The sequence below is a fragment of the Sitophilus oryzae genome, unplaced genomic scaffold (assembly GCF_002938485.1).
Source record: "Sitophilus oryzae breed Bouriz unplaced genomic scaffold, Soryzae_2.0 scaffold_179_pilon_pilon, whole genome shotgun sequence".
Taxonomy (NCBI): Eukaryota; Metazoa; Arthropoda; class Insecta; order Coleoptera; family Curculionidae; genus Sitophilus; species Sitophilus oryzae.
The window spans coordinates 6,723,711-6,743,040 of NW_022146501.1; the positions used below are offsets into that span (position 1 = coordinate 6,723,711).

A 19,330-nucleotide genomic window follows, 5' to 3' on the forward strand; every position below is an offset into this window, starting at 1 on the left:
GTCCCACTAAGAATAGCTCTCGGCTGTATCCCGGAAAGTATTAGCCGTAGGGCTAACGGAAAAAAAATATTTATAACTAAAGGGGCTATGAGAAATTGCTGGAAATTATTTTGAAGTTTGTAAAACGGCCGCTAGGTGGCGCAACTGCAATGGAAAATAAGAAAATAGATGTTTTACAGAATTTTGCCTAGATAATGGGTACTATAAATAATAACTTCATAATCTTCAGTAAATTTTGGATTTTTTTTGTTAGAACCATTTTCCCATATCTGCTAAAATAAAGTGGTGGGGGAAGGTTAGATCTATCTTTATTTAAATGTTAATAACTCCGGACTGGATGATCAGAATCCAATAACTTCTTACTCTATATTATACCATAATAATAATCATAATAAGGTTTTGAACGTAGATGCTAGGGGGCGCTTTCTTACAATTTAACAAACATAGCGCGTTTTTTCAAAAAAATTAAATACGATAGTATGTGCTATTTTAGGTGGTAGTAAAAAGTAGTAAAAGCTTAAAAAGTCAGCGAAAACCGCATCATGATATCTTCTTTCTAACCGAAGATAATAGCAAAATTATAATAAATACCAAAAAATAAGCCCTTAATTACCTTATTTTTACAATACGGTATGAGTAGCCCTCTTGATTAGGCACATTCTAACAAAAAAATAAGATAGAAACAGTTAGTTTATTTTAAAGTCGACGAAATTCCAGAATACCATAATACCAGATGTATTAATATCTAATAATTAAGATATTAATAATAGTGAACAAGAAACGATGATTCAGTGAAGTCATGATAGGCTTTGAAAAAAAGTTGCTTTTCGCGTAATAGCATAAACGTCAAATTGTTATTAGATCAACATTTTTAAAGTCTTAGCAGCGTTTTTTATCATTTAAATGCTTTTTCAAAATGCCTTTATTATTTGAAGTAGTTGAAGTTGTTGGCATTTTGAAAAAGCAATCAAAAGATAAAAAACGCTGCTAAGACTATCAAAATGTTGATCTAATAACAATTTGACGTTTATACTATTACGTCAAAAGCAACTTTTTTCCAAAGCCTACCATGACTTCACTGAATCATCGTTTCTTGTTCACTATTATTAATATCTTAATTATTAGATATTAATACATCTGATATGATATTCTGGTATATCGTCGATTTTAAAATAAACTAACTGTTTCTATCTTATTTTTAGGTTAGAATGGGTAATCAAGAGGGCTACTGATACCGTGTTGTAAAAGTAAGGTAATTAATGGCTTATTTTTAGGTATTTATTATAATTTTGCTATTATCTTCGGTTTGAAAGAAGATATCAAGATGCGGTTTTCGCTGACTTTTTAAGCTTTTACTACTCTTTATTATCAGCTAAAATTATATATACTATTGCATTTAATTTTTTTGAAAAAAAAATTTGTAAGACAACGCCCCCTAGCGTCTACGTTCAAAAGCTTATTATTATTGTTTATATGGTACAATATAGAGTAAGAAACGCTCTTTTAAACGAGCCCTCGCTTGTTGGATTCGGACCATCCAGTCCAGAGATATTAATATTCTAATAAAAACAGATCTAACCTTCCCCCACCACTTTATTTTGGGAGATAGGGGAAAACGGCTCTAACAAAAAATATTCAAAATTTACTGGAGATTATGAAGCTGTTACTTATAGTACACCTTATCTAGCCAAAATTGTGTAAGAACTCCATTTTCTTATTTTTTGTTGCAGTTGCGCCCCCTAGCGGTCGTTCTACAAACTTGAAAATAATTTCCAGTAATTTCCCATAGCGTCTTTAGTTATAAATATATTCTTCCGCAGCCGCTACGGCTAATACTTTCCGAGATACCGCCGAGAGCTATTCTTAGTGGGACACTCTGTACATTTTACAACGCCATAAGTGGTAATAACAAGTAAAAGGGGGTGCTATTAATGCATAATCTAATAATCACAGAATTTAGTAAAAAGTAACTTTGAAAGTGGTATAATCTGCTTATCAATCAAACTTACTTTTCTGACTGCAGTCAAGGGTAATAAAGGACCTTTATTGTCACGTTCTCGTTCAAAATAGTTAAAGAAAAACAGGGAAGCTACAAGCTCTTTGCTTCGACTGTTTAAATGCTTCGGCAAATTTTCAACACACGGATTTCAAGAAATGTAATACAAAAACTCGAAAATTTAGTTCTTAAAAAAACTTTGTGCTTAAAATTGCAATTTTTAAAAAAGACTATGAAAATAGGCAAAAGAACGAGAATTACTCAGAAAGATTCAACAACATGATATTATACAAAATAATGACTGACACTAGGATAATTGTCAAATAATAAAGGACAACATTGCTGATCGCGGCGCAATGTGACTAACATAGCGATAATAAAATTCGGTTTAAACTAATTTTTGCAGCTTTAATCTAAATAAAATTTATGTTGCAATCATTTGCTCTATAAGGTAAAATGAAGAGCTGCTCGGTATCTTAAATTATGCAACAAATTTAAACATTTTGGCCAAAATTTAATTTAGTCAGGTTTATAGACTTTAGTGTCAATGTCGATATGATTGATGACCTGCATCGGAAAATGTTTTGCGATTACAATAGATACTCAATTCTTACTTTGCACCCATCTGAGCCTCCTCTACCTAATTTTCCATAATCTCCATCGCCCCAGGACCATACGTTGTCGTCATCTGTTACACAAAGAGTTTGGGCATCGCCTGACCCACATGCGACATCTACCACTTTATACCTTAAAATGATAATTAGATTTGTTTTGTTAAACTTGAACAAATTTTCCTGATTTCTTAATTATTAGGAAAATATTTACCCTACTAAGGTTTCAACTAGTTTAGGCCTTAATTGATCTTCGCTATCGCCATGGCCCAGCCTTCCGTAACGGCCTTTGCCCCATGTGTACAAATGTCCAGACGATGTAATAGCTGCAGAATGTGCCCCACCACACGCTATGTCTATTACTTCATACCCTACAGCGACAACAGTTAATAAATTTGAATTAGAAGTAGAGAATTACATTTACCTTGCAAAGCTTCCACTAATTTGGGTTTTTCACATGATAGTCTATTGCCGTGTCCTAATTTCCCATCTTCACCTTCACCCCAAGAATATACGTCGTTGTCAGATGATAGTGCCAAGCAGTGCTGCAATATTGATGAGTTTTGTTATAAAATATACTATTATTCTTATAAAATAAAACTATAGACTGTCCAACGAAAGGAATCGATAATAACAACAGACTATGAATGGAATTTTACCTTTCCTCCAGAATTGACAGCGATTTTCTTAACAAAAACGTGTTGGATCGACTCTAAAAGAGTTGGTACGGAAACACTATCACATCCGCCTATCCCTAGACGACCACCTGCCCCATATCCAGTGGCGTAGACTTTACCATCAGCTGTCACAGCAAAAAGCGTCTGTTCACCTGCATAGAAAAAAATATATAACTATTTTTAACTGATTTGACTTCCTCTAAGAGATGCGAGGCCTTGTCGTTGGTGGGGATGCTCCTAGTCAGGTGCTAGGGGGAATCCCCTCTAGCACTTTGGCTGGGTCTAAGAAGCATCTCATTATATTGTTTTAACAACTTAAAAATAAGTATATTTCTTTAAATCCGAAAGACTTAGTTTAAAACGCACTGTATACATAAATTATAATTATCGACTTTTTAAATTCTCGTATACCAACGAGAGAAGGGAAAATCTGACAAACGGATAGGATAATTGTTAGGTAATAGCCTTGTATATATATTTTTAAAGTAGATCAATCTAAGACGTTTATGGACTAAGACTACTAGATGGCAGGACCGTCTTCGCTGTATTTTTCTACAGAAAAATATTTTTTGTTACTCTGAATTTTGAAGCGACCAATAAAAACAGAGAAAATAAAAATCGATTATTTTCGGACTGTACCAATTGGATACTAATCGACTAGATACTTTTTGTCTATTAACTATTATAGTTTAAAAATGGCGCTTTTTATGATGTCATGACCAACTATGGTTTCCATTTAGAAAAATATATGTTTGTGTCATATGTCAAAAATGACAGGCTTTAGAAAAAAGGGGAGGACGCAATCTCATTAAGGATGTGATTATCTACAACTTTTATCTGAAAACTTTGTGTCTAAAATTGGACTATAATGGAATTAGGGACAATTTTTAAAATAGCCCAATTTTGTTTTTATCGAAATATCTAGTAAGCCATGAACTTTTTCAAAAATTTCGAAGGCGCATTGCAATTCTTTCCCCATTATCCGACTCTCTATTTCCAGTAGTTTCCGATATACCCATAGAGAACGTCGTGGAAAACACCCTGTGTATTGAAAATACTGAAGACCGTATGAAAAATAAATCTTGCCTTATCTAATTAAATTATTTTCCTGATACATTTTTAATGAAAATGAACTTGAATTATTTCAGTTAGACATGTATCCTGCCTTTAGAAAGTTTTATGGTTTAACGGACTTTGTGTGCGAGTTAAAATAATATGATATTTTCAGTTTCTATATAATTCTTCACACATACAAAGTTAACGCAAACTTGATTTTAAAACTCTGACCATATATTTTACATTAATAAAGATTTAATTGGTGTAATAAAGATTTAGATGGTGTATTAAGTATAATATATCAATTTTAATGTCAAATAATATTATTGAAGCAAGTTGCAATTTTTTGAACATTTAATCAAGAATGTAAAAAGTTTTGTTTTCAAAAAAATTATCGTAAAATTCGTAAAACACTCAATTTAGAATAAAATAATCTAAGAATGAAATGATTCTTTTATAAACCTGCATCAAATCAAATTAAAGTAGGTATGTAACTTTTTTTTTAATATTAATTAACAGTAATTAGCATTATCATAAAATATAAATAATGTACCAATATATCGAAATAATAATTTCTTTGTTACTAAGGTTTAGAATTCTTAAGATAACAGGGCAAAAATAATACATTTGAATATATTGCCGATTGAATAACTTGAAGAATATATAAACAAGGGTAACAGTCCTAGATATGCTAGAAAAGAAGCAAACACTCCATTAACTGGACCGGAACCGGGTTTTTCCCATCGCTAATAATAATATTGTCCTCCCCTGACTGGGCGAATATCTCAGTAAACAACTAAACAGTCTAAAGCAAATAATACTTGGTCACAGCATAAAATTAACTGCCTAAATATATATTTGTTAATTTATATATCCCATATAAACACTTAATTTTACCTCCTACTAATTGCACAGGCCTTAACTGCGTCAAAGCCTCGCAAGGCGTCGGTGACTTCACTTTAGCACCTTCCACGCCCCCTAGCTGTCCTCTGTGGTTATGGCCCCATCCGTAAATTGTACCCGAACCACCCCAACTTAGCGTCCAATCTTCGGGTCTCCTGTTCAACCAAACCAAAAGTTGTTCGTCGTGTTCCTTCTTGAATATCGTGTGGTTCTCGTGGTCCAAGTAACCTTCAGTTAAAACTGAATAAAAATATATTACATGATATTTAAAAATATATACCATATTGGTCACTTTACTTCCGTGCTCTGTATTTTAATGCATACGACAAAGATAAATATACAGGGTCGTCCGAACTGTATTCCGGAAATTTCGGCAGCATACTCTGCAGATAAGAATAAGTAAAAAAGTTCGTATAAATGTGTGTGCTAAAATGCTTAGTTTCGGAGATACAGGGTGTAGAAGTTTCATTTTTATTTTGATTTTTTCCAAATAATTTCTGCAGTAACTTCAATATTTGGATGAAAATTGGTGTCTGGGAGTTTTTTGACATGAGAAATTTGTTGTTGATGTCAATATGACTCCTACTAGTAGAGGGCTCCACCTACATATTTTTTAACTGGTTTGAAGAGTAATAACTTTTCGCCCGTACCTGTATAAAACTACTGAGTAAAAAAATATACATTACGACGTTTTTTACGTAAAAAATGTCTCTTGGTAAAAATCGCTAAAGTATTAGTTTTCGAGATAATATCTAGAATCGAAATTATCAATACCTGTCATCATTGACATAAATTATGCATGTTGACTAAATACTTATAAGACTGAAATCATAAATTTGAAAGTTTTTGTGGCAAAAGTTCAACAGAAACTGTTTTATCATCATTTTTTTGCAGGAAATTTTATGATTAATTTAAAAAAAATAAAAATTTCACAAATTTATTATTTCAGTGAACTAACTATCTACTCAACGTGTTTATTTTTCGTCAATAATGACATGTATTGACTATTTCCATTCTAAATATCTTGAGAACGGTTGCTCGTAGCGATTTTTACAAAGAGATATTTTTTACGTAAAAAGTCACAAAGATGTATATTTTTTCCTCGGTAGTTTTATACAGGTACGGACAAAAAGTTATTACGCTTCAAAACAGTTAAAACACATGTAGGTGGCGCCCTCTACCAGTAGGAGTCATATTGACATAAAAATCAAATTTCTCATGTCAAAAAAATCGAAATAAAAATGAAACTTCTAAACCCTGTATCTCTGAAACTAAGCCATTTTAGGACATATATTTATACGAACATTTTTACTTATTTTTATCTACAGAATATGCTGCCGAAGTTTCCGGAATACATTTCGGACCATCCTGTACATGACCAGTTAGACATAACCTAAACAAAATAAAAAGCGACATACAGTGTTGTAGGTTGGTATGTGAAATAACACAATAAATGAAGATACCATAACTAAGCTATTTAATAATGCTCAATTATTTCAGTCACTTTTTTAAAATGCCATTTATAATTGCAGTTTGTACTTTTGATGCAAAATCCGGCAATACCGCATAGAATTTTTAATACATTTGATTTTTCAGTAAGCTGGCTACATCGCTGTCTTACACGTTAAAATCCAAACCACGCTTCTACGGTGACCAAATCTGTATATTTTTTGTACCTTCAAGACCCTCGGATTGCGTATCGGTGAATTTCTTTCGAACTTCCATGCAGAAATTAATAGGTAGAGGCGTGCGACGTATCAAAGATTTGGCAACCCTTGCAGCATTGCAATATCTTCTGTACCAAACCCTGAAAACAGCAATAACACATGAATCACAATTACACATACTATTGTAACTAAAATTACCATTTGTGGTTGTCTACGACGTCTTTCATTTTGTCCAATTCGAGATCACAGGCTAGGGCTACCAAAACCTTAAAGAAATCGGAATGCATCAAGTGTAGACCTGCCCTGACTGAGCCGTCTTCATACTCGAACTGTCTCAAGAGAGCCTGAGGTAATTCTTCGAGAAGATTGCTCAACGAGCCATCTGGTGAGTTAAGTTGTTTTAGTTGATCTGCTGCTGTCTTGTTCTTTGTGTCTATCACTAAAAGTCTACAAAAAAAGATAGTCAACAAATGGGTCCAGTTGTATTATAGCAAAAGTCGATAGAATAAGTATAAACTTAAAAAATCTAGCATTGTAAAGGCGCACTCTCACGACTCGTCTACTTGGCAAGTACGCCAAACTAAACAACATTGGCAAGTGTGGCGCTCACACGACGTGTTCATTTCAACAAGTACGCTAGCACAAACATTGTTTAAATCCTTGGCAAGTAAACAGTATAGTCGCATCCATGGATACCGGTCGTTTTTTCTTTTTAAGTTCTTTTTCGGTACCCTGCAATACGATTTCTATATTCTTTATGTTTGGTCATCCATATGAAGGGTTCATTTTCGTATAAATCCATAAATTTTAAAACAGCATCATTTGAAGACTAGACGGGAAATACCAGCTTTGTCCATTTTAATTGGAGCCGAGAAAAATGCAATTAAGTGCTTTTAAAGAAATATGTTATTTTCGGTTGAATAGTTAGAAAAATATATATTACTAACTTTGAATTATAAGACTAAGGAAGGTGCATAATGCTATCCATGTATTCATGCATGGTGGGCGGAAAAAGCACTCTAGGGTGGGGATCCTTGACAGTTCTGTTTGACGATTCAATTGACACATTTAAATTTGATTTGAAATTTTGTGGATTTGTCAGTCTTTACGGAGCTTATTTTATGTTATTTATTATTTATTCTACTACTGATAGTTGTATAAAGGTAGTAAATCTAGATGGAAATTGTGGCAGAACTTAAATTAACAGTGACACTATCGCGATTTATCGAAAAAGACTCTAAAATAGTTGGTTGTGTAGCGTACGGTAGATCTCGGCAAAAATGTGTGAAATAATGGAACAACTTTTCGCTAGTAAGTGACTATATAATATACATACGTGTAGTAAACCGATCATTTATGAAATTCACTTATATTAACTAATTATATACTTTTTCTTGCATTTTTGCTTTTATTTACTACTTGTCAAAGATTAGATGTCAAAGAATTTAGATACGTCAATTTGACTTACCTGCTTCAGTAGCGTATCGGATGTTTATGGTTATAAATAATTATTATAACTTAACTATTTTTATTAGAATTTTATATTTTATAACAATTTTAATAACTACCAACATTTATTCACAACGTAAAATAAAAAAAAATATTGAGTCTACCCCACGTCTACCCTACATCATAGTTTTACATTTTTTAAATAAAATTAGAACGGCACTGATAAACCGGAATTTAAGTCGGGCATATTTGAGGCCCATCGCGGTGGACCTAAGATTTTTGATATGCTCCTTCCTTAGTACTCTTATTCAAAGATTACTACCAATTCTGAATTATTAATATTGTTAATTATCGCCATATTCTGAAATACCGAAATAAAAATGTCAAAATGCAAAACAAAAGTCCAGGGATGTCCAATTAATATAAAACCTAAATCTAAACTATTATTTTTTTGTTGTAGGAGGAAAATTAATATTTAAGTAGATTTTTATTACAATACATGGATTTACTACATGTAATCAAGATGCATGCTTGTGGTCCATGCGTAAAAACATCTCTAGTTTTTGCCATATTTACGCATGGACTACTCTGGTTTTTCCCTTGTACAGCAAAATAACAAAGATGTAATATCTGTTGTATTATTTCTTTCTTTTTTCTCGAATGACGTTAAGATTTGTCTATAAAGTTATATCTTAAAAAGTATCGTTATCTTAATTTTTATGAAAATGTGACATATGTATTTTTCCCGTGTAGTCTTCATGTGTTCACTCCATTTATTGCTGTGGGAACGATTTAGGTATGTCGCCAATTGAAGTTATTAATGTAAATTTGATATTATATAATCTATTATTATTTTAACGTTCTAAATTATCCGCAATTAACTCGAAAAACACTACGATCCGGAAATAAACCGGACATACGCTATAACAGTACAATTATTTGCGCAGTCGTTTTTTTGCGCTTCGGCAAGGCTGGTAGGTAGCCAAGGCTGGCCAAGTACACTTGGCAAGTGTACGATTAATTGTATGACTCGGGCTATGTTTACCGACAAAATATTGTCAAATAATTGCACAAGGAAACCGTTCTCACGACATGGCGAGTATATTCCAATAACAAATGTTTGTCAGGTACACGAGTCGTGAGAATCCGCCTTAATGTTACAAGTCAAGTTTTACATTTTCTTAATGAACAAATCATTCCCTACAAAAAAAAAAATTCTATACAATTTTTCGTATCTATTGAATGAAACGACTATATACCTGTGTAACTTTTGAAGTGACCACATTCTTTGGCTAGCAGAAAGGAAACTCAGTTGAGAACAAGCTGCTAAGGCTGCTGCTAATCTTGACATTAAGGTCGCATCTGCTCCGGAGTATAGCTTTGGATCTAACAGACAGGTGACCATGTCCATTGATGGTTGGCTCAATATGGCGCGATCAGATCCTATCTCCATAATCCTGTTTTGAGAGTAAAGAGATACAAAAGATACCTGCCTGGTTTGATTGGTTGCATTAATAGTTGATAAATTATCATTTATCAACAATTAATTAGATATTTTTCAAAAAATATTAATCATATAAAATATGTTTCTTGAAGCTTACCCATTGTTTGGGATAACCGGATACACTGTAAATCTCCAACCCCAGCCGTTGACTGAGCTGTCACTGCTGAACGTCCAATGCAATTCGTCTCCTGAGATCCGTAATTCTGATGACCAATCGGACCATTCTCTTCCGCTGCGCATTGCTACGACCCTTCCTGTTCCATCGGTGATAGTGAGAGGATCATGACGACGTTCAGTAGAACACCTGGTATTAAAAAATACAGTTATTTTTTTATTTTTAAAAATATTTTTTCAGCCTTTCTATACTCTGTTTTTTTTACTCAGGTAAGATTTCGACAGACGATGACAGAAAAAAAGCAGATGACGTCCATACCAATCTATTTAGGTTTATATATAAATCCGTCATGCGTCATCTCTTGTTGTTTTTAACCAGATTTATTGGTTTATTTCAAAAATAACAGATCATATTCCAATATTATTGGTTTAACGGAACGATGAACGATGAACGACAAACGGACGCCGATGCGTGTAAACTCGACTTAAAATTTTTGAACTATGTCAAATAGAAATGATAAATATTTTGCATTTTGGATTTTGGACTGTATTTCTAGAGAGAAACAAGCCCTATAACATAGGATACAACATTTTAATGAACAGCGCTTTCCATAAAATCAATAAAATGAAAAATATACGAAATAATATACATGTACTGTATTCTTTCGAAAATCGACAACTATGAAACTATGAACCCTTCCCTGACACAAACAGTACATTGTGGACAGGAAATTGTAGAGAGTAACAAGCCCTATAACATAGGATACAAGATTTAAATGAATGGTGCTTTCCATAAAATCAATAAAATGAAAAATATACGAATTAAAATAAATGTACTGATTTCTTTCGAAAATGGACAACTATGAAAATATGAACCCTGCCTGGACACAAACGGTACATTGTGAGACAGGAAATTGTAGAGAGAAACAAGCCCTGTAACATAGGATACAACATTTTAATGAACAGTGCTTTCCATAAAGTCAATAAAATGAAAAATATACGAAATAAAATAAATGTAGCGATTTCTTTCGAAAATCGACACCTATGAAAATATCAGCCCTTCCTGGACACAAACGGTACATTGTGAGACAGGAAATTGTAGAGAGAAACAATTCCTATAACATAGGATACGACATTTTAATGAACAGTGCTTTCCATAAAATGAATAAAATGAAAAATATACGAAATAATATACATGTTCTGATTTCTTTCGAAAATCGACATCTATGAAACTATGAACCCTTCCTGGACACAAACGGTACATTGTGAGACAGGAAATTGTAGAGATAAATAAGCCCTATAACATAGGATACAACATTTTAATGAACAGTGCTTTCCATAAAATCAATAAAATGAAAAATATACGAAATAAAATAAATGTACTGATTTCTTTCGAAAATCGACATCTATGAAAATATGAACCCTTCCTGGACACAAACGGTATATTGTGAGACAGAAAATTGTAGAGAGAAACAAGCCCTATAACATAGGATACAACATTTTAATGAACAGTGCTTTCCATAAAATCAATAAAATGAAAAATATACGAAATAAAATAAATGTACTGATTTCTTTCGAAAATCGACATCTATGAAAATATGAACCCTTCCTGGACACAAACGGTATATTGTGAGACAGAAAATTGTAGAGAGAAACAAGCCCTATAACATAGGATACAACATTTTAATGAACAGTGCTTTCCATAAAATCAATAAAATGAAAAATATACGAAATAAAATAAATGTACTGATTTCTTTCGAAAATCGACATCTATGAAAATATGAACCCTTCCTGGACACAAACGGTATATTGTGAGACAGAAAATTGTAGAGAGAAACAAGCCCTATAACATAGGATACAACATTTTAATGAACAGTGCTTTCCATAAAATCAATAAAATGAAAAATATACGAACTAAAATAAATGTACTGATTTCTTTCGAAAATCGACATCTATGAAAATATGAACCCTTCCTGGACACAAACGGTATATTGTGAGACAGAAAATTGTAGAGAGAAACAAGCCCTATAACATAGGATACAACATTTTAATGAACAGTGCTTTCCATAAAATCAATAAAATGAAAAATATACGAAATAAAATAAATGTACTGATTTCTTTCGAAAATCGACATCTATGAAAATATGAACCCTTCCTGGACACAAACGGTATATTGTGAGACAGAAAATTGTAGAGAGAAACAAGCCCTATAACATAGGATACAACATTTTAATGAACAGTGCTTTCCATAAAATCAATAAAATGAAAAATATACGAAATAAAATAAATGTACTGATTTCTTTCGAAAATCGACATCTATGAAAATATGAACCCTTCCTGGACACAAACGGTATATTGTGAGACAGAAAATTGTAGAGAGAAACAAGCCCTATAACATAGGATACAACATTTTAATGAACAGTGCTTTCCATAAAATCAATAAAATGAAAAAATATACAAATAATATACATGTTCTGATTTCTTTCGAAAATCGACATCTATGAAAATATGAACCCTTCCTGGACACAAACGGTACATTGTGAGACAGAAAATTGTAGAGAGAAACAAGCCCTATAACATAGGATACAACATTTTAATGAACAGTGCTTTCAATAAAATCAATAAAATGAAAAATAAACGAAATAATATACATGTACTGATTTCTTTCGAAAATCGACAACTATGAAACTATGAACCCTTCCCGGACACAAACGGTACATTGTGAGACAGGAAATTGTAGAGAGAAACAAGCCCTATAACATAGGACACAGCATTTTAATAAACAGTGCATTCCATAAAATCAATAAAATGAAAAATATACGAAATAATATACACATATCCAAAAAAATCCTTATGGGTTTTTCGCCACTGCACTGCAAGAAATATCTACAAAATAAAATAGTTATTTTTTGTAAACACTTCTGGCGTTAAACCTAAACGGACGCTGCTTGTCAGAAGTTGTGTTTACAGTAATAAAAATTTGCCTAACAAAGAAAAAAATGCTTAACGTTTCGGAAAGTTTTCTCTTTCCGTCTTCGGAAGCAAAAAATATAAAGAATCAAGAAAAAACTATTTAAAATATTTAAATTGAACTATTCGAGAACACTTTACTTTTTAACACAGATACGTCTACAAGAAAACGTTGACGTTCTGTTAAAATGACATTATATTAAGTTAAACTTCAAAATTAACAATTACTACCTGATAATTACTTAATAAGGTAAAACCAAAAAGCCCAAACTTTCTGTATGATTATTTTTAAATTTCACGTATGTTATGTTTATTTATGTAATGTTCTTTAAAATCAAAGAAGCGATTGCCATACATTACTAACATCTACAGATGCATGAGTAATACATTTATTTTTATTAGATTGAATTAAAAAAGCCTCTTTTATTTTTCTTTTAGAGGCTATCGCTTCTTTCATTATAATTTTGGTGTTATTAAAATTTATTCTGTGCCCTGTGTCCCATGAATGCTGACAAATCTTAGATTTGTGAAAATCTCCCTTTCTTAAAAATAATCTTTATGTTCTTTAATTCTAACATTTAAGGGTCTAGATGTTTCACCAATGTAAAATTTATCGCATTCACAAGGTATTTGGTATATTACATTTTTTGTTTGTTGTTTTGTATTCATTGGTTTCGTATGTGATAAAATTGATCTAAGTGTATTTTGTGTTTTGAAAGATGTTTGTATGTTATATTGTTTTCCTATCCTTCTTATTTTTTCCGAAACGCCTCGTATGTATAGAATTGTAAGTTGTATATATTGTGTATTGTTATCTTTGTGTCTATGATTTGGGGTTTGTATTTCGTTTAATGTTTTGTCAATAAAATATGGTGGATAGTCGTTTTTTATTAATGTATTTTTTATGTGGTTTATATCTTTGTTTAGTGAAATGTCGTCTGTACATATTATTTTTGCCCTATCATATAAACTTTTTATTTAAAAAAAAATTATTACTGTAAACACAACTTCTGACAAGCAGCGTCCGTTTAGGTTTAACGCAGAAGTGTTTACAAAAAATAACTATTTTATTTTGTAGATTTTTCTTGCAGTGCAGTGGCGAAAAACCCATAAGGATTTTTTTTGGATAGATGAATCCGCCACATAGGTATAGACATTTTTTAATATACACATAATAATGCAGGAAGTTTCTTGAAGCATGAAAGTAAGAAATAGTTCTTTTTCATAAATCTAAGAGTCTCTTTTTAAGATTCTATACGTAAGTATAAAGTGCCTACCGTCTGTCAAACTCCACTCTAAGTGCCTCGGCTCCAGGCAGTCTAACATGACCACTTAATTTGATGTCATCAAAATAGGGATGATTCGACTCTTGAACTACTGGATGAGGAGTTGAAGAATATGGCTGTGTACTGTTGGTCGTATCTTCTAGTTCCGTAACGCACAATTCTAATAGCATGGCTCCAATGGAGGCATTAGCTGCTCCCATAGTTATTAAGGTGGTTGATAGAATCTAGAAATATATAAAAAATAGAGAATTATAATAAAGCTTTTTTGCTTCTTTATTATTATAAGATATTAAAATAACAAAAACATGTTTTCGTTTTTTTTGGTTATATTGAGTTTATAATAAAATTCCTGACATTTTCAATTGATTTTATTTTTTACGAATATATTAACATTTTTTCTCTTTTCACATTAATCTATAAATATTTTTGATAACTGTGTACGAAAGTAAGTGAAATAACGAGTCACTATGTTTCCTAACCTCGTTTCTAAGTGCGTTCCGAAATTAAGAACTGAGCGCGTTCCAATTTTGCTAATTTCAAGAATGCAAAAATTTAATAAAAGAATGTTTGAAATTCACAATGATATGAACTTTGTTTTATTTACCTCTTTGGCTTGGTCATCCTCTATTCTGCCTGCTACAGCTAATTTGAGAAGATCCACAAGCAATCGGGCGTCGTTCTCGGTCAACAACGAGGTAAAATCATCCAAACCAGTGTAACCGCCATCGCCAACAACCTAATAAAATAACACTTACACATATTAAAAAAAATATTGGATGAATAATAATAACAGAGATCTTTAAATTCGTTCTCTACTTCAGACAAGTATTTTTAGAATCGTTTAAGGCTGGTTTACATTTGTCATTTTTGAATGATTACACTGGATGATTTCATCATCATCATCATCATGTAGCCATCGTTGTCCACTGCTGAACGTAGGCCTCCTCCATATTTCTCCATGTCTCTCGATTTTGGGCCGTCATCATCCAATTTCCAGCAATCCTCTTTGCATCATCGGTCCAGCGTGTCGGTGGTCTGTCTCTGCTACGTTTATCTGCTCGAGGTCGCCATTCTAACAATCTTCTAGTCCACCTGTCTTTAGATGTTCTCGCCACATGACCTGCCTATCTCCATTTCATTCGAGTTACGTGTTCCATTATGTCTTTAATTTTGGTTTTTGGTCTGATAGTGTTATTAGGAATTTTGTCTCTTTTAGTTATTCCAAGCATGGCTCTCTCCATGGTTCTCTGGGCTACTCTTAAATTTTCTGCTGACTTTCGTTAATGTTAGAGTTTCCGCTCCATATGTAATTACCGGCAAGACGCATTGTTCATAAACTTTCCTCTTCAAGCATATGGGTATATCACTTTTAAAGGTCTCCCGCAGTTTGCCAAAAGCAGCCCAACCCAAACCTATTCTGCGCTGTATCTCGTGTGTTTGGTTGTTTTTTCCGATTTGTATTTCGTGCCCGAGATATTTGTATATATGTGTTTCTTTTATGTCTGCGTCACCTATTCTGATGTTCTGTGTGAGCACTAAGTTTGTCATTATTTGCGTTTTACTCGTATTTATCCGGAGACCGACTTTTAATAAGGCCTGCACTAATTCTTCGAGCATCTGCTTTGAATCTCCGATGTTATGTGAGACAAGGACGATGTTATCTGCGAATAGATGTGTCAACCTTTCACCATCGATATTTATGCCCCTATTCTCCCAAGAGAGTGATTTCATTGCGTATTCAAGGACAGCTGTAAAAACTTTAGGCGAAATAGTATCCCCTTGTCGAACTCCTCTGCCTACCTCAATTTTATCTGTTGTTTCGTGAAGTTTTACAGTTGTGGTGGCATTACTATATATGTATTCTATAAGCCTTGTATACCTATAATCTACTCTTCCCTGCTCCAATGCTGCTATTATTGATGTTAATTCTACTGTGTCAAATGCTTTCTGGAAATCAACGAACACCAATGCTAGGGGCCTGTTGTATTCTACAGATTTTTCTGTCAGGACTTTAATGACTTGAAGATGATCGTTTGTTCCATAACCTTTCCTAAAGCCTGCCTGTTCTCTTGGTTGATAGAAATCTAATTTACGTTCGAGACGTTTGGCAATGATTTTGGTAAACAGCTCAAAAAACAAACAAGTGACAAAGAAGGCTTATCGGTCTATAATTTTCAAGCTCGGTGATATCGCCCTTTTTATGGAGAAGTATCGTTATGGCGTTGTTCCATTGAGACGGGATTATTCCTTTTTCAAGGCATAGATTAAATAAGTCTTTAATCCATTTAAATAGTGTTCCTCCTCCGAGTTTTACAGCCTCAATCACTATGCCGTCCTCGCCCGGGGCTTTATTATTTTTCATTTCTTTTAAGGAGTTTCTGATTTCTTCTGTAGTTATTTCCGGTATATCCTCTGATCCCTGGTTAACTATCTTTTTGCACAGACGTTGTTGACTGTTGTATGTTTGTTTGGAACAATACATACTGGATGATTTAACTCTGAGTAATTCAGTTTGGATGTACAAGATGGGCTAAATTGGTCACTTTTAAAAGGAAACACCCTTTTTATAGGAGATATCGGTGTCTGGAGCTCAATTTTTATCAAAAACATGATGGTAAAAGCCACACATAGATATCTGTTACCGTTTCGGAGTTACGGGGTATTTTTCAAAAATGTACATTTTTAACAAATCATTGCAACTTTTTTGCTATGAAAATTTTTGTGTTTTTATAAAAACAAAGTGTCCAAGTTGGCCTACCCTGTACATTAAAACTGAGACAGTGTAAATTCCGCTTTATTCAAAAATACAGATAAGAAAAAAATATTTGACTTGCTCTCTTGTCAATGTTAGAAATTTGTACCAAAGGAAGATCAATAAAAATATATTATTAGTATTATTATTATTACTACATAGCATACCTCAGCATGACTGGTTAAAGTGGCAGCTATGACGCTCATAGCGCTCGTCGACATTTTGCTGTGCTTGGACGAAATACTAGCAGAGCAACTGCTAGCTGTCATCGACTGTAGCAGAACCAAAGGATTCTCTTCTTGATCGGGACTCGTTTGCGACGCTGCCATATCGGCAATTTCGGAAAGTGAAACGGGGCTTCCCCTGCGCCCATCACTGTAGCAGTGTCTAGTGTGGCTTGAGGTGTAGCTCGTGTAATAGTCCTGAAAATAATTCTTTATAGACTAAGGCTATATTCCGTTGCAAAAACCAGGCGAACCAGACCGGTAAACTGTAAACTACGGTAAAGAGCGGTTCCTGAAAACATCGGTTTGATACGGAACGGTTTGGTAAAATACTGGAAACGTCAAATGTTGACGTTTTCTAAATTTCAATACCTCTATTATAAAATTTATCTTTTATGCATTTTTAATGTACCTATTCTCTGCTTTTACGTTTGCTTCTTCTTTTCAATGGAGTTTAATATTGAATAGTACTTTATTAATAAACTGTTAAACTCGTTAAACAGTTCTTCAAGTGAAGATTTGCAGGTCCAATATTAAAACAGATCAATAATAAATAAACAAATCTAATCAATATTTACATTTTTATAGCTTACAAAACATTCGCGATTACTGGTTGTCTTGTTTTTCATGTTTTCTTTAAATGTTCCTGGCTTTAAGAAACAATGGCTGCATGATAAGTTTAAATGGTCCTAAAAAGTCATTCTATTTAGTTAATGAAATTTATTTACCTTTACTGCCTACCTCCATTGTTTCTGGATGTAAATACAAAATATTATTACAAATTTTAGAAATTAAATGAGAATTTCACTCAAACTTCCAATATTTGCTTGATTTCTGTCACATAAATGATATTGATTGACAAACAAAACCAGAAAAACCAGCCTTCTCGCGCTGGTTAGTTTGGTGACAGTTGTGACCGAATTTTTCAGGAACCGTGTTCCGTAATAAGAAAACTTTCAGGAAACCAATAGAAACGGAACATAAAACCATAACCAAGGTAAGCAACGGAATACACCCTAAGATATCTTATATAGCAACAGTCAAAAAGTTCACAACAAACGAAACATGACATAACATGTCAAAATTATTATTTATATTGGCCCATGCTAAAATATGTGTCACATTTTTCAAGAAATGGTAAATATCTACTTACTTTTCTTTTTCCATTGTACCGTTATGTGTGGAATTTTGGTTTTTAACGTTGGTATGACTGCACAGAGCTCTTACAATTGCCTGTCGCAATTGCTGTATATGCATGGCATTCAAAATATGTTGCAAAGCTTGTTGCTTCGCTGTATTGCTTTCTAGTGACATTACTATGCTACTTAAGGTGGGAGCCTTCTTATTAAATGACTTAGTTTGATTCTGGAATGGAACAATTAAAAAATATTTCAGTATCTGATTTTAAATGTCACATAAACTTACTTTTTCCCCGTCGTACAAGCCTAAAATTGACGAACCAAGGGGATCTTTGGGTACAGAAAATATCACTGGTTCCACCTAGATAAAATAATATCTAATAAGTAAACTTTTCAAATCAATTATCCTATATTACTACAGTCAATATACAATCTATTCTATATTTATTAATAATACACTCCATAGACAAGTATAAATGATACTATACCATATACATTGATTTTACATCTGGTTTGTATAATAAGATTTGTGTCATTACATATGTCTAAGAATTTCTAAAGTCATTAAGAAGCATTAGAATCCTAGATCATATATACTTACGTGGATAAATCAACGCCATAAGTTTAGCATTAAAAAATATGTCCGCAACATCACGATATGCCATTTTCAAACCTTCTTTATTGCACTTATGAAACGTTCAATAGGTTTGTCTTTTCCGAGGACCTTACTTTGCGCATGCGCATTAAAAGTTGCACGTATTTCCAAAATAATCACAATTTTATACGGTTTAGAACTAGTACAAATTATACATTGTTATGGAAACCAACTTTTCATTGTCATCATATTGTCATAATCATGTTATCTTATTTCCATTGTGTAACGATGCTTGTTTTTTTGCGTTTTTTATTTTAAAAATTGAATTAATTACTCTTTTATCGACTGCTTTTATATAGCCAAGGATGCAAGTGTGTTCAGTGGGGA

At 32.9% G+C, this 19,330-nt stretch overlaps 1 protein-coding gene across 1 annotated transcript in view; it reads right to left on the reverse strand.

The window, feature by feature from the left end:
- Positions 1-19,330, reverse strand: part of LOC115882783 (E3 ubiquitin-protein ligase HERC2) — a 90,535-nt gene that overhangs the window by 13,756 nt on the left and 57,449 nt on the right. Inside the window, exons 53-66 of the mRNA XM_030901024.1 lie at positions 18,635-18,709; positions 18,363-18,574; positions 17,153-17,393; positions 14,838-14,969; positions 14,225-14,457; positions 9,961-10,167; positions 9,619-9,816; positions 7,109-7,357; positions 6,920-7,050; positions 5,238-5,483; positions 3,267-3,436; positions 3,032-3,152; positions 2,822-2,978; positions 2,611-2,743 (exon numbers count right to left, since the gene is read on the reverse strand). Of these exons, the coding sequence (XP_030756884.1) occupies positions 2,611-2,743; positions 2,822-2,978; positions 3,032-3,152; positions 3,267-3,436; positions 5,238-5,483; positions 6,920-7,050; positions 7,109-7,357; positions 9,619-9,816; positions 9,961-10,167; positions 14,225-14,457; positions 14,838-14,969; positions 17,153-17,393; positions 18,363-18,574; positions 18,635-18,709 (2,505 nt within the window). The remainder of the gene's footprint in view (positions 1-2,610; positions 2,744-2,821; positions 2,979-3,031; positions 3,153-3,266; positions 3,437-5,237; positions 5,484-6,919; positions 7,051-7,108; positions 7,358-9,618; positions 9,817-9,960; positions 10,168-14,224; positions 14,458-14,837; positions 14,970-17,152; positions 17,394-18,362; positions 18,575-18,634; positions 18,710-19,330) is intronic.